General features: G+C 60.9%; 3 protein-coding genes across 3 annotated transcripts; 2 read left to right on the top strand and 1 right to left on the bottom strand.

The window, feature by feature from the left end:
- Positions 1–30: 30 nt before the first annotated feature.
- Positions 31–828, top strand: HRG_09780 (polyprenyl synthetase domain-containing protein; the record flags this gene model as incomplete). The annotated part of the gene is made up of 4 exons (XM_044868251.1): positions 31–55; positions 110–211; positions 276–421; positions 505–828. 4 exons carry the CDS (start codon positions 31–33, stop codon positions 826–828), a joined length of 597 nt encoding a protein of 198 aa, XP_044716832.1.
- A 1,215-nt stretch (positions 829–2,043) lies between these two features.
- HRG_09779 (PIF1-like helicase domain-containing protein) lies at positions 2,044–7,963 on the bottom strand (the record flags this gene model as incomplete). The annotated part of the gene is made up of 8 exons (XM_044868250.1): positions 2,044–2,531; positions 2,599–2,868; positions 2,934–3,399; positions 3,456–3,472; positions 3,586–4,462; positions 4,544–5,647; positions 5,738–6,829; positions 6,890–7,963. The coding sequence occupies 8 exons, from the start codon at positions 7,961–7,963 to the stop codon at positions 2,044–2,046; spliced, it is 5,388 nt and encodes a 1,795-aa protein (XP_044716831.1).
- Positions 7,964–9,967: 2,004 nt separating this feature from the next.
- Positions 9,968–12,877, top strand: HRG_09778 (uncharacterized protein; the record flags this gene model as incomplete). Its single annotated transcript, XM_044868249.1, has 5 exons — positions 9,968–10,437; positions 10,488–11,255; positions 11,584–11,935; positions 12,021–12,165; positions 12,303–12,877. The coding sequence occupies 5 exons, from the start codon at positions 9,968–9,970 to the stop codon at positions 12,875–12,877; spliced, it is 2,310 nt and encodes a 769-aa protein (XP_044716830.1).
- Between the last annotated feature and the right edge of the window lie 2,578 nt (positions 12,878–15,455).

The raw sequence follows: 15,455 nt of genomic DNA, 5'->3' as shown, positions 1-15,455 counted from the left end.
GCATTGGATGAGGTGCTCAAACTGGGTAGCATGGATTGTGTCAGCATTGTGCTCGGTAATTATCATATTGCCTCGTTCTTATGTGTGAATGTTGACGAACTGTCTACAGAGGAGTTGAAGATTCTATATATCGGCCAGAGCCTTGACTTATACTGGACTTGCAATCTCGTGTGCCCGTCAGTGGGGGAACACTTAAAGTCGGTCGATAACAGTATGGCTTGCGGCTTGCCATCATAAATTCGCAGCATTCAGGTGATATTACTAATTTGTTGCAGAGACAGGTGGTATCTTCCGCATGCTCCTCAGGCTTATGGAGGCGACATCGCTTTCGACAAACAAACCCGACCTCCGTTGCCTTATCATCCTCCTTGGTAGACACTTCGGAATTAGAGACGACTACCAGAACCTGCGCTCAAATGATGTAAGTGATTCCGACCACGGAAGTCGCACCTTGCATGGAGATAACGAAAGGGGGAGAACTGATGTAGCTAACTCGGCTATCAGTATGCCAGACAAAAAGGGTTCTGCGAAGATTTGGACGAGGGCAAATACTCCCTACCTATAATCCATGCACTCCATTCTCTCTCAGAGGACCAGGGCATGGTTTTGCGTAACATGCTAGCCCAAAGACGAGTCAACGGCAAGTCGTCGCTGGAGCACAAGCAACTGATCCTGCAGCTCATGGAGCAGTCGGGCAGTTTGAACTACACACTTGCGGCCTTGAGGCAGCTGCAGTCCGAGATCGATAAAGAGGTTGAAGCGATAGAACAAGAGTCGGGGTTTCGAAATGACGCTCTCAAGGGGCTACTTTACAAGCTTTACGTCTAGAATTGTGAAGGGCTGCACTCACAGGCGCCCTTAAGGTTGTGAGAGCCAATGCTGTGTCCCTTTGGAACATGGTCGGGGGCCGACTTTTAGGCACCCCTAGTAGTGCGAGGTATCCTTTTTTTCCCCAATCAACGACTTTTTTCCTACTCAACGCCCCCCCCCGGTGCATGACTTGACATGCGCGGGGATTGGGCCGACTTTTAGGCCCCCAAGTAGATGACCTACTTGTAAAAAAGCCAAGGCTATCACAGCCCCATTCTGTCGAGAAGAAGGTCTGAACGAGTTGAGGTCTCTAGGTCTCTTTGGGTAATACAACTTGAAACTGGTAAGAAGGTATCGCACGGAGGATGAGCAAGTGGGCATAAAGATCAGGCCCCAGGGACTGGAAGACTCTTGATTCTGCTATCTAAGGTGGGAAAGAGGCGAGATCTTTATAGACTGCCTGAATATGAGAATGGAAGGGAATGGTAGTGAATGGAAGCATCTGATCAGATCATCTGGAAGCCACTGATGCGTTGATGATGCCTCCTACTTGGGGGGACTAAAATCCGTCCCGATTCCCGCGCATGCCTTGAGGAACGAGTGCCTTGCCTTGAGGAACGAGGAACGAGTGACGTGCCTTTCGGAACGAGGAACGAGTGCCTTTCGGAACGAAAGGACTTAAGTGCCTTTCGGAACGAGAACGAAAGGACTTAAGGGTTCCTCCCCGGGGGAAAAAAAAATCGCCATCAATTTCTTCCCCCCGTCATCAATTTCCCCCCGCCCTTCCGGCCCCCTGATTGGTCGGCGCTTTTGAGCTCTTTTCATTCGTCGGCGTTCTCGCCCCCGATTGGCCATATGGCCATAACTTACCCCTTCCTACGTCCTTCCTCCCCCTCCTTTTTCTGCCTCCCCCCCTCTGCGTTTTGGGCCCTTTGAAGCGTACTCCTGATTGGAGGCTCTTGTGCTTGGTCTTTTCGCGCTCTTTAAAGCCCCCCCCCTTCTATATTGGCCCGTCTTTGTCTAGATCTATGCCTTCCTATTCTACCCAGTGGTATATGTGTGTACGCTTGCCTTTTCTAGTCTAGCTGTTGTTGCCCTTGTTATCCCTACTTCTATCCTTCTTCTCATCTTCTTCTCGGTGATGATGAAGTAAGACGCTTTGGTGGCGAGTTTGCTAAGATATGTCTTCCTCTCCCCTGAATAAATATCGTGATGGTCCTAATCCCGCCTACCTTAGCTGCGGAGTAGGCTACCTGCTTCCTGTGTTGTCTGCTTGCTTAGCTCCTCTAGCCGGGCCTGCGCCGCTGTCATTTCCCCGGGCACCCGGTTCCCTATAAGGTCCCGCTCCCGCACCTCCGATACGAGCATGATGCCGTCGAGCGTCGGGCACCGCGAGAGCTGCACGTAGAGGCTGTACGGGTCGCACGGCGACGCCACCGCCCTGCCCTCGACCGTCGTCGTCCTCGCCCCCCGCAGCTCGAGCGCGACGCGCTCGATCGTCCCGCCCTGCACCTTGTAGTCGGTGCAGGCGAAGGCCGCGGCGCACGGCAGGCCGCGCCGGCCGACGTCGTTGCGCTGCCAGGGCCGCTTCCGCTGCGCCGTGATCTTGACGGTGATGGGCGTCAGCAGGATCGTCCCGGACGGCATCCCGACGAAGTGGAGGTCCCTGGTCGTCTCCGACGCCAGCACGATGCCCGCCGGCGGCCGAAGTGCACCGTCAGCTCCGCCGAGACGCGGTGGCCGGGAAGGCCCGGTCGGGTATCACCGCCACCGCCGTGTACCCGGCGCCGTTCACCACCTTCAGCCCCTGGTGCGTGTTCTGGTTCACGACGACCGGCATGCCCGGCACGAAGACGAAGACGGCCGGCACCGGCGTCGCGCTGTCGTCGCCCTGGCCGAGCATCAGCATCGCCTCCTCCTCCGTCGGCGTGCCGTCCTTCCACTTGTGCTCGGAGAGGAAGACGCGCGCCGCCGTCCGCTGCCGCGCCCGGAACGCGAGCGCCGCCTCGAGGTTGAGGTTCCAGCGGTTCCGGTTGAGCGGCGTGACCACCGTCACGCCTGTCTCCCACGGTATCCGCCTGCCGGGCCGGTGGCACCTCGAGTTGAGCAGCTCGAGGTCCGACCGGTCCTGCTCGCCCGCCGGATCCGCCCGAGCAGGCGCCGCAGCTCGGGGTCGCCGGCGGCCCGCATCTGCTCGTCGAGCATGGTGACCGTCGTGAACCGCCGCCAGAGCGCGTGCGCCTTGTCGTGCTGCCGCCGCTGCTCGGCCGTGAAGGCCCTGTCCTCGTCCCACGACACCGCCGCGCTCGGCAGCAGGATCGACCGCTCCTGCACCGGCCGGAACTGGTGGAAGTCGCCGCAGAAGATCACCACCGGGATGCCGCCGAAGTCCCGCGCCGACCCCCGCAGCCGGCAGAGCTGCTCGTTGGCGGCGTATAGCGTGCGCGCCCCGAGCATGCTGACCTCGTCGACCACCAGCACCTCCTTCTCCCGCCAGTCCATGCGCGACCGGCCGTCGACGAAGCGCTCGCCCGCGCCCGGCAGCCGCACGCCGTCCACCCCCTTGGTCGCCCCTCCCGCCTGGCCGCCCTGGCCGACGGCGAGGCCGCAGGCCGAGTGGAGGTGATGCCGTTGATCCGCGCTGCCGCCGTGCCCGACGTCGCTGTGACTAGCATCCGGCTCGACAGCTCCTCCGGGCGAGCAGCTCGACGAGCGCCTCGATGACGCGCGACTTGCCGGTGCCGCCCTCGCCGCCGATGAACAGGCAGAGCTGACCTTCCCCGTCTCCGTCGCCGCCTGCCTCATTGGCCTGCCGGACCTGGTCGAGCTGCCGGCAGACGATGAGGAGGGCGATCGACTGCTTCTCGTTCAGCGTCAGCTCCTTGGCCAGCTCCCGGCCGGCGGCGAGGAACGAGCTCGACGGGCCGAGCCGCACGCGCATCCCTGCCGCCGTGCCTGCATCTAGGTCGCCGTCGGCCGCCGTCACGTCCACGTCGTCCTCGCCGAAGCCCCCCAGGACCCTACGGAGAGCCGCGCTACGGTCGGTCCTGGTGCCCACCGTCGCCCCGGCGCCTTGGATGCCCTGGATGGCCCGCTCCCGCTCCCGCGCGGCGCTCCTCTGCTGCGACTTGATGGCCCGCACCTCCTCCTGCCGCGGCAGCGCCGCCCCTGAGAGCTCCGAGCCCGCCAGGTCCACCCGCCTGCCCGCTCTCTCTTCCGTCACCGCCGTCGCCGCGAGCTCGGCGGCCGACCCGAGCGCCGACTGCTGGAACCGGCAGAGCTGCTGCGTCATCGCCAGCAGCTCCGCCGACTGTGCCGTCACCTGTCCCGCGGCGGCGGCGTTCCGGACGACGTCGATGAGCCGTGCCGTGTCGCCTGCCCCGCCGGCGCGGTATGCCCCCTCGCCGTCCTCGGCGGCCTCGCCGCCCTCCCCTTCGGCCCGCGCCGCCGCTAAGTCGCCTTCCTCGGCCGTGGCAGCCCACTGCTTGGCGTCCCGCCTCGCGTCCTCGGCCGACCGCCGGAGGAGCTGTACGTTGTCTGCGAGTCGCCTGACCCTCGGCGTCAGCAGCTCCCGTGCCCATGCCCAGATGTCATTAATATCGCCTGTCTCCTCGCCTAGAAAGGACTCCCATGGCACAAACAGGGCGAGATGCTGTACCCCTGCCCTGGATACTGTTAGCTGATGCTTGGGGCGGCATTACCTACCCTTTTTAGGCAGTCTCTAATATCTTACGAGAACACACCTTCGGTGGCATGACTCGTCGTCTGCCTCACTAAGCTCCTTACTGAGGTATCCATCGAGGCATACGGTTGCCTCGCTGCCCGGCCGCCTAAGCACCTGCACCCAGCCTTTCCCGTACGCCCAGCTCTCCGTAAAGGGTATCTCGCCCCAGCTCGTCCTGCCGTCGGCGCTGCGGCTGGTGCGCTTTAGCCTCACGACCGATGCATAGTCGTATAGGCAGAGGCTCCGCAGGAGCTCACCCCTATGCCGGTAGGCCTCGACGAGAGGAATTCTTAAGCCGGCCTCTTTGATGATAACCATCTCGTCTGGTGCGTCGCCTGTCGCCTCCGCGCCACTTGCCCGTCGGAGGTATCGCCACCGGCGGAAGACGGCCCAGTAGAGCTGGTTCGTGTTGATATATGCCCACGCCGCGCCGCTGCTAAACTCGGCCGGATACCCTAGGAGGTTCGCGATTACCTCGACCTGGGACAGTGGCCGCTCCGTAAAGATTCGGTTCGCCACCTTGAGCAGGAACATCCTTGTTTTACTCCCCTCCATAGGGTCTGCTGCTGTTACCCCCCCCTGGGCGCCACCCTCCTGGCCGGTGTTGTGGCCGGCGCTGCTGCTGTTATCCGCCCCCGTCGGCTCTAGAGTCGGCAGGAACTCGGCCGCCGCGGCCACCCGCTTCCACGCGGGGTCCTCGACCTTGGTCGCGTAGTTGGTGATGTAGTAGATCAGGGCCATGGTCTTGCGCTGCGTCGCGATGAACGACATGTCGTGGTTGTGCCGCAGCCCGACCGCCATCGCCCTGTTCCACCGGTTCACCATGCTGTGCGTCCGCCGGACCTCGAGCACCCCGTCCGCCGTCAGCGCCGTCCGCTCCACCAGCCTCCACGGCGCCTTGAACCGGCAGAGGTCCCCCTTGCGCGCCCCGCCCCCGAGCGAGTACTTGACGCAGGTCGCGCTGTGCGTGTGGACCTGCGTTGCGCCCGCGCAGAAGTTGGCCTCCTCGTCGAAGGTGTCCGTGAAGCGTGCGACGTCATCAAGCCGTGAGGATATATCGTCTGTGGCTGACCTCTCCGCCTGAGCCGCGCAATAGCCTTCTGCGTCTAGCTCCTACGACCATGGGTTAGTGTAAGGCCCCTGGCCTGTACTAGTTATAATATATAAGGGGGCGATGTCTTAATATCTGAACCGCTGCCTTACCTCGGAGAAGACGCTATCTATGTAGCGGGCGATGCGCTCCCGGTACGCCGCCTGCTCCTCCGTCTCGGCGCCCGCGAGCGCCTCGCCGAGGCCCCGGTTGCCCCTGAGCCAGAGGAGCCCATGGAGGTGGAGGGCGCCGCGCTCGTTCGTCTCCACGGCCCCGTAGTAGGCCCCAACGTGCCCGAATACCGACTCCTCCCCGGTCCTGACGTAGTGCTCGAAGAAGAGCGTCATCTCCCGGTGGAAAAAGACGGCCGAGCTCATCGGGTCCGATATGGCCAGCCGCGCCCGCTTATATGCGGTCCCCAGGTCTCGAAGGAAAGCCTCCGCGGCGTCAGGGTCGCGGCCGCGGTGCGCTGCCAGCCGCAGCTTTACCAGGTTCGTGATGTCGTTCGGGTTCAGCGTGAACCAGATCGCCGGCACCCCGTACCTGATAATAAGGGAGAGTATTTTCTTCCGCATGCTTAGGCGGCTCTCCCTGGACATGGGCTGCCTATGCCCGAACACTGAGAGGGACCGCAGGAGCTCCGTCACCCCGTCGTCGCTGGTCTTGCCCGTAGCCTCGAGCTCGACCTTCGCCGCCTCGAGTCTCTGCGCCGTTAACGACTTTAGCAGGCCCTCGACCCGTGCAAAGTTCTTCCTCGTCACGCCCAGCATGCTAGCCTGGCGGTTCCTGGACCGTACGCCCATATTAAAGACGAGGAAGGCGAAGATGGGGTGCGTCGCAAACCGTCCGCCGTGGCGCCGCAGCACGACATCAGCCCAGGCTTCGAGCTTCATATTCCGTGTTGATGTAAGGCCCTCAGCGACCCGCTCCGCCTCGCCGCCCCGGTGGCCGGCGCTAGCGGCCGCGCCTTCCCCCGCGGCGGCCTCGTCGGCGAGCCTCGGCCCACCTAGCCCGAAGGGAAATAGGGTCGGGAACGCCTTGGCGAAGAAGGACGCGTCTGCCGAGTCGGCAAATTCGTCCCCGCGCCGCACCTGTATATAGGGCTCGCTGTCGCCGCCGCTCCCCGCCGCCGCTCCGGCCGCCGTGTTAACCCATGTCCTTGGGCCTATATTGGTAGTCCCTATAGCCTCGCGGGCGAAGCGGATCTTGTCCGTGTCCGCCACCTCGGGCGCCCCGTCGAGGGGGAACATGCCGGACGACGTTACCTCGTTGATTATTATGTCCCCGTCCCCTTCCGGCCTAGCGCCCTCCCAATCCTCGCCGTTACCCTCCCCCTCGCGCGTGGGCCCGGGGTCGGGCCGGCCCTCGGCGGGGTCCCGGCCCTGCCTCAGCATCGCGAGCACCTCCTCGATCTCGACCGCGCCCTCGTCGTCCAGGGCCCGCTCCGTCGGCGGCACCAGCTGCGCCGTCTGCGTCCTCTCCCGCGCCGACGGCTCGTTCCGCTCCAGCCGCTCCAACACCGCCGCCGGCACCCCGTAGGCCGGCTCCCCCCAGCTGTCCATCTCGGCCGTGTCGATCTCGATATCGCCGTACAGCGGGTTGTTCTCCTTGAGCCAGGCCAGCGCCCTCTCGACCACCCGCCGCCGCACCGACAGCAGGCCCCACAGGTCCCGCGGCCCGGGCCTCTCGGCGCCCTGCCACGAGACGTGGATCTCGTCCATGACCCGGACCAGCGGGTGCGGGAGCACCTTGGTCGCGAGCCCCTGGACGTCGTTGGGGAACACGGTGATGTGGCCCTTGACGTGCCTCGGGTACCTCACGCTCTGCCTCTGGCCGCCGGGGATGCTATACTTTGTCACGAAGCCGTAGCACGAGTTGGGCGCGATCAGCTTCTCCTCGACCGGCGTCAGGTCCTTGAGCTCGTCGGGGTACGTGTGCTCGCAGCCGAGCCGCCGGTGCAGGTGCATCGCCGCCGATGCGCCGTCGCGCCCGACCCGCCGCGCGCACTCGGCGCACACCGGCACCGGCGTGCCCCCGGGGAAGCAGCTTCGGCAGCCGAACGGGGACCGCCTACCTCCCTGCGCCGCGCCGCGCCGCGCCCAGCCCTCCCACGCCATCTCCCTGAGCTCCACCCTGGCCTGCTTCCGGTAGCACAGCGTGCACGTCCTGATCGGTAGCGTGCCAGCGTCATGGAACGCCCGGTAGAACCTCCGCACCGTCCTGACCTCCCTTTCGCGCGGCACCGGCGCGCACCACGCCCGCTCGTCAGCCAGCCTCTCGCCCGCATCGAACTCCTCTTCGAGGCCCCGCAGCACGTCCGCCAGGTCCTCGGCCTGCATCTCCCTTGGCCTTGGCCTCCTCTGGTCGCCGCGGCTCCGTTTTGCCTCGGTCTGTCCGCTGGCGGCATTGCCCTTCCGCTTCTGTCTCTCTCGACGTGGCGTGCCTCTCGTCATCCGATCTATATCCAATTAGACTTCTCTATACATATGCCTTGGCACCGTTTAGAAACCCTACCTGCGCGTTGGCCTTCTACTGCTTCGCCAGGCCCCACAGCCTCAGCCGTGTCCCATATAGCGCTCTCTATCGCGGCTACTGGCCGAGGTAATATATCCCGAGGCGCCTGTTGACTTTTCGAGGGGCCTAGGGACGGCCTGGCCACGCTTGCCCCGCGGCGGCCATGTCTTGCCGCGATTTCTTTGCTGACCGGGCTACGCTTCCTCTTCTGCCTCTGTCGAGGGGGCGGCGGGCCCGTCGTCGCCTTATCTATATCCCGTTAACTAACTCTCTCCGTGGACCAGCCCTAGGATCCTGCTTGGGGACTATACCGGCGCGTTGGTTTTCTATTCCTCTAATGGGCTGTGCACTCTCGGCGGCGTCCCCTGTGGCGCCCTGTGGCCCGCCCCCGGGCCGCGGTAGTATGCTTTGAGGCTGTCTTTGCCGTGCTGTCGGACCTATGCCTAGGATCGCCGCGCTCGATGGCTGTGTCGCTGAGGCCGCCCCCGATGTCGGCTGCGGTTGGATATCCCGGAATAGCGGCCGCTGGCTTATGTCGATCTGCCGCCTTAGCCGCCCAGGCTTCCTTCCTGCCCGGGCCGCTGCGCTTTGGCCGGAGCTTGGCGGCGTAGGAAGGCCGCCGCTGCCTCCGCTAGGTCTCCCCCTCTCCCTTGTCTCCGGTGTCGACGGCGTTGTCTCCACGTCCCGGGCTGCCTGGTCACTTATGCCTAGAGGCTCCGGGCCTGGGGTGGCCGTGATCGTGCGTGCCTCCCCCGCGCCGTTCCCCTCCCCCGGATTCCTCGCCGGCCGGCCGCCCCGCCGCCTCCGCCTCGGCAGCACCACCCCTGACGCCCTCTCATGCGCCCCCTGCCGGGCCTGTGTGCCGGGCACCGGCGCCGCCAATATCGGCCTGAACCTCATTTCTGTATATGGCGCTCTGGGTGCCTCCCGTGCTGGGCCTGCGCCGCTCTCGGCCCCGTGCTGCCCTTCTGTGCTGGCTGGCTTCATCGTGATGGATGCTGCTACCTCTATTGCCTATGCTCCCTCGGCCTTGCCTACTTACTATGCCACTACCTCCTTCGGCAAACATTCTTCATATACAGGCCGCTGGCATATGGCCCCCTCTCTTCGCCATGCTCCCGCTCAGCCCATACCTTCCACATAACACATGTTTCTTAATCACATATCTATATGCCCTCGGCCTCCCGACTTGGCATGTCCTTACACATGCTACTTAACTTACTACTACACCCGCGCTAGCTATCTACGGTCTGTACTGACTGACGCCTGCTGCCCTGCCCTCTGGCTGATGCGGCCTCGGCTGTTCCCTACATGTAGGTCCTACTAATGGCTTCTCGTCCTTGACGCTCTATGCGCCACGCTTTCCCTCTTCTCTCCTAGGACCCCATAGCCAACGTCTAGGTCCGTCCCTAGGCGCTTATGTGACCGCCTTTAGTTCCATGTCTCGTACGCATCAGAGACAATGCTATGCCTTTTCCTTCACGCCTAGCCCTGCTGTATGGCTTATATATTAAGATCCCTTAATCTTGTAGTAGACCGCCGCTTATATCTTTCCTATCCCTTACCTTTATTCTCCTTGCTTTCATCTATGTCTTTTCTATCGCCTGTATGGAACCCCTATATATAGATGGCCTGCCCTGCTAACCTTTTATTCCTTCTTTCTCTAGGACTTTAACCTACATCCGATCTTCTAATCTCCATAACCGTACCGCGCTTCCTAATATAGTATCGCGCTATATAGACTTCTTTACGGTCTATACAGCTATGTATAGCTCCCCTCCCTTGCCCTATTGCTTACTGGTTGACTTACCTCCTGCTAGAGGGCTATAATGTCCCCGACGCCGCCCACCACCGACTCTCCGCCGCACCTTCGTAGGCCTCTTACAGGAAATAAGGGCGCTGGCGGCGACATGACCATGATGTTCTTCGCCCAGCCCGACTGCCCCGTGAGGTTCGCCCACCAGGACGAGCATCACGTGAGGGGCCTCAACGCCGAGGCCATCGCCCGCGTCCTGCTGCCCGTCCCCCCGTGGCTGCGGGCGCTCGAATACGATCCCCTACGGGCCAGGGGGGACGATGCCGAGGTCTCGTCCCTCTTCTTTAGCTTGAATCTCTCAATCTACGGCCAGCCGGTCGTCGACTCGGATTGGACTGAGCAGTGGTTCTTCATGTCCGGCCGCGTCCACCCCTACGCCCTCGCCTGGGAGGTTGAGCGCCGCGACGGTCTCGAGTCCGACGTCGGCGAGACTCTCCTCTATACGATGCCCGCCCTCGTCGTCCGTGACCAGGGCTACCAGCCGTGAGCCTCCCCTCTCTCCACTTTGCGGTCCCGCTGATCTCTTCCCTGAGCGTTCTCCCGCGCTCCTTGGCGCCCGACGGCCACTTCCCCTCGACGCCTCCTGTTGTCTCCTTTCACGGCGTCGTCGCCGGCTCCGGACTTGACCTCCTGCAGGCCGATCTTCTTCCTGGTCTTGGCACCGACCAGCTCCGCTGCTGCGCCCTGATCCAGCTATCGACGTACATCGCCCCTGGCGTCCCGGACAAGGTTCCCTTCAAGGGCTACCACCCCTTTCAGGTCTTTGTCATCTTTCCCATCTATGCGAACCCTTGGCTCGTCCTATGTAAGAAGCTGGCCGAGAGGTCCGCCTCTCCCTTTCTGCCTGGTACCCCGTTTACCTGCACCGGCAAGGTCGCCGGCCTTCTCGATCATGGCGTGATGTGTGTCCCGCCCGGCTCGGACCGCGATTACGTCTTCGTCGTCGTCCCGGACAGCTGGACTTTCCATGATAGGTCTTCCGCCGCTGCCGCCTCCGCTTCCCCGCAGGCACAGCCCCTGAGGCGCCAACCCTCTTCTGCCTCCTCCGCATTTGACCTCGTCCGCGCCGCCTCCTACTCGCTTGCTACGCCGCCCTCGACCGCGCCGCACACGCCTTCCAAGGCTCCGGGCCCGCCTACCGATACGCCTGTGACGCCGCCGCCCAAGTGTCAGGGCCCTACCTGGGACCCCTGGGTTACCGTGACACACCTGGGGACTACTACGGAAACCGCGGACGGGCACGGCACCCGCGGACGGGCAGCTCCGGGCACGGGCAGCTCCGGGCACGGGCAGCTCCGACGGTAGGTACGGGCAGCCCCGTCATCCAGGTCCGAAGCGACAGGGAGGATATGAGGAGGTCACGGCGTTAGGAGTTATGTGGTTTTCTTTCCTCTTCATCTTAGTATTCTTTCGTTACAGAGTATCTTGCTAGCTTTGTCTGCAGTCCCTTTCGCTCGCCGTGACATAATACTAAGATCGCCCTTACCGACCCCAATACCCATTTGCGTTAATTGCTCTGCCAATTGCGCTAAGTGGTTATTGCCGCCGGTCACGCCGCACACCCGGCACCCTTACCCTACGTGGAAGATTCCAAAGATATCAGTTAGAAACTGATCTTCCGTCCGCTAGTACGCGTACGATGGCTCCTACGACGAGCGAGACTCCGGCCAGCCTAGACGGGCCCGCCGACGACCACGACTGCATCGAAGTACAGATGGCTAGTCAGAAGAACGAGAGACAACCTGATCCCCTACTTGAGGGACGAACGACAATGCAGAGACCGTTAGAAGAGACGGCTAGAGTGGGCCGCGACTTCCAGGTCCCCCAGAAACTGACAACAGACTTGCACGAGCTCCTCCTTACGGATTCCGACCAGGACCTCGTCCAGCAGTTCGCACACACCGTCCTTGCCGCGCAGGAGAACCCTACCCCCTTTACAGCAAAGACAGGCCGCACGAGCGGGACCCTAGACGCGGCCTGGGTGAAAGCGTCATCGCGAATGCGAAACATGAGGGTCTTGCTAGGAACTGCAACACTTAGTCAACGAACGTAACGCGGCGTTACAGTTACTTCGTTGGACGGTCGAACGGTCCAGCACCCGAGAGAAGGTTGCCCGTCAGATCCTCGAACGAGCCCTCGCGAACCAGAAGGAGCTAGGCCGTCAGGCTAGAGCTCGCCAGCAAGATCTTATGGATTACACGGACCAGATCCGTGCGATCGAGGCGAGCTATGCAGGCATCAAAGACTCTGGGGCGCTCCGACAGGATACCCCCGGGCCCCCTCAGGAGCACCACACACCCCACGACCTCACGCCATCTCCCCCGTCTGAAGAACGAACCCCCTCGCAGGCGCCATCGTCGACTACGTCCACAGCCCGGACCCGGCACAATACAATCAAGATCAGGACCCGGAGCCCTTGGACAATGGATCGAATCCGCGTTACGCTGACTGGAAGGCAGCAGTGGAGCGGAAGATGGAATTAAACGCCTACTTCTTTCCCGACGAATTCGCTAGGATTACGTGGATCGCGACCCTTATCAAGGGACAAGCGCACGAGGTCCTAGCGCCCTACCTCGCGAAACAGGACGACCTCGAGATCAGATCCGTGGGTCAGATCTTCGAGCTCCTTGGGTCAGTTTACGATAACAAGAGCCACAAGTGGGAGGCGAGGCAGCGGCTGGATAGCCTGAAAATGAAACAAGGGGAGTCCTTTATCGACTTCGCAGCGAAGTTCGTAACCCTTGCGACAAAAGCAGGACTCCATGACCGAGACCGGATCACAGAGCTTCACAAGAAGCTCACCGGTCGGATCCGCCTAAACAGCCAAGATATCTACGAGCGGTACGAGGAGCTTACGTTTGCTCAATATCGTGACCGGATGACTGCCCGGTATCTTGTTCAGGTTGACGCGTTAGAGGACTGAAGGAGGACCGAGAGGAGGTTGCGAAGACTAGGATACCGACCCCAGACCGAGGAATAATCCGCCTCCCTCGGTCAAAGGCAGTCCGATTCGCTCCCCAAACCGAGTTACGGGCCCAGCGACCCTCGACCCCGCCGACTACCACGTTGCCGTCTGATGGTACCTTTAAGGGAACTGTTTCGTTTGCAAAAGACCGGGCCATCAGGCTGCCGTCTGTCCGACAAAGGGATCCCCACGAGTGGCCGCACTTGTGGCGGCAGTGGGGACGGTAAACGACCAACTGAGAGCGTTATTGGAAGGGTCGGACAGCGAAGGTAGCGAGTCGCAGGACGATCAAGATGAGGAGTTCGAGGTAGCGGGAAATGCCATAGCCTGAGCAAAGGCTCCCGCACAGGCTATATCCTAAGTATTCGCAAGCTTACTGAGAACCTGAACTTATCGACAATTGATCACTTAATTGGCGGTCCTAGTTTTGTGATTAATAGCACGATTCGCAAACATGGTCTCGCTATCTCAGTACGCATCCTTGTGGATACCGGAGCACAAACGTGGCTATTAGGCAACTCACGCCTAACAAAGCCAGCAGCTAAACGACTCGACCTCCTAGACGCAGCTATACAGCGCCGCGTTATATTAAGGGAATTGATGGTCGTGCTCAGTGTATCACTTCTTCTATCCAAGCAGACTTCCAGCTCCAGGGCGGACTTTCCGCGATCAACCGATCCTTGAGGCCGACCTAGGGACGAGGAACGATTTCCACCTGATCGTAGGACTTATGTTCTTGAGCCATTTCGATATCCGTCTCGACTGCCGCCGTCGTCGCCTTATCTTCCTCCTGAGCTGGAAGCCCAGAGGACTGGATCCCAGATATTGCACTTAAGGCTTCTCGTCTTATGTACCGAAGCCAGTTTCCCTACGAGTTCAGGCCGACGTAGAGCGGCGAGACCACCTTTGGGAAGAAGCAGAAAGACAGGACCAGGAAGAAGACGGCGCGGCCCATATCATCCAGATCTCTCCGCGATACAGGAACCAACAGGGGCCACGAGCACCATCGGCCCACGGCAACATCGTCCACGGTACTCTACTCATCGAGGGGATGACCTGGGAAGATGAACCGAGCACTGGCGGGCATCGAGTGGAGAGACCCTGCCAGAAGGATATCAGGCCACGGTACCAACGGAGGCGCAGGATCTCGATATACTGATGATTTCGGCACCAGCATTCCACGCAGGTATCCGTCGCAGGAAGGACCATCGGCATGCCTACGAAGATGTGACTTTCCTCAACCTTCACATGATCGATAAGGCGCTCGGGGAAAGGGCGAGCAGGATAACCAACAGGACGAGGACGACCGTTTCCTCGCAGAAAAGCTACCTCCAGAGCTCGCAGACCTAGCCGACGTGTTCTCCCGCGAGGACAGCAATAGGATGCCTCCGTCCCGCCCAGGGTAGACCATAAGATCGAACTAACAGGGCCTGCTGCGTTACGAACGCACCCATTGTACAGCCTTAACCGCGAACAGCTGGAGACTATGAAGGAGTATTTACAGGATAGTCTCCAGAAGGGCTTCATTGAGCCAAGCAGCGCACAGTTCGGATCCTGTCTGTTTTGCAAAAAGAAGGATGGCAAGCTGCGTTTTTGCGTAGATTTCCGGAACTCAATCAGCTAACTAAGAAGGATCGGTACCTATCCTCTTATTAGCGAGACCCTAGACCGCATTGCGAAGGCGAAGATATTTACGAAGCTAGATATTAGGCAGGCGTTCCACCGGATCCGGCTCGAACCGGATTCAGTCGAACTAACCGCCTTCCGCACGCGTTACGGCCAGTTCCACTACAAGGTCCTTCCTTCGGGTTATGCAACGGGCCTAGTACGTTCCAACGGTTTATTAACACGACCCTTTGGGACTACCTCGACTCTTTCTGTACGGCCTACCTCGATGATATCCTCGTGTTCTCCGAAGATAAGAAGGAACATATGCGAAACGTACGGCTCGTTCTAGAGCGACTTCGGGAAGCGGGTCTTCAAGTAGACATCAAGAAATGCGAATTCGGTGTCACAAAGACGGATTTCCTTGGGTTTATTATTAGTACGGATGGTATCTCCGTCGACCCTAGGAAAGTCTCGGCTATCCTGACCTGGCAGACCCCACGATGCAAAAAAGAGCTGCAGTCCTTCCTCGGATTCTGCAACTTCTACCGTCGGTTTATCCGTAACTACGGTAGAATCTGCCGACCCTAAACCGCTTGACAGGGAGAGTAGGTGGGATTTCGACGACCGGTGCCTTGAGGCCTTCGAGACCCTAAAGACAGCTCTAACTACCGCGCCAGTCCTCGTCCACTTCATAGAGGACCGCGAGACGAAGCTAGAGACTGACGCGTCGGATGGGGTTATCGCGGGCGTGCTCTCACAACTAGCGGACGATGGACAATGGCACCCGGTCTCGTTCCTTACGAAAACGATGAACGCAGCGGAGTGTAACTATGAGATACACGATAAGGAGCTCCTGGCTATTATCGTGTGCCTGAAGGAATGGATGCCTTGTATCCCTAGTCGCTCCCGGAGTCATCAAGATCTTCAC

This window comes from Hirsutella rhossiliensis (assembly GCF_020360975.1).
Source record: "Hirsutella rhossiliensis strain HR02 chromosome Unknown scaffold00013, whole genome shotgun sequence".
Taxonomy (NCBI): Eukaryota; Fungi; Ascomycota; class Sordariomycetes; order Hypocreales; family Ophiocordycipitaceae; genus Hirsutella; species Hirsutella rhossiliensis.
Note: the sequence above shows the minus strand (reverse complement) of the source record. Positions and strands in the feature narration are given on the sequence as shown.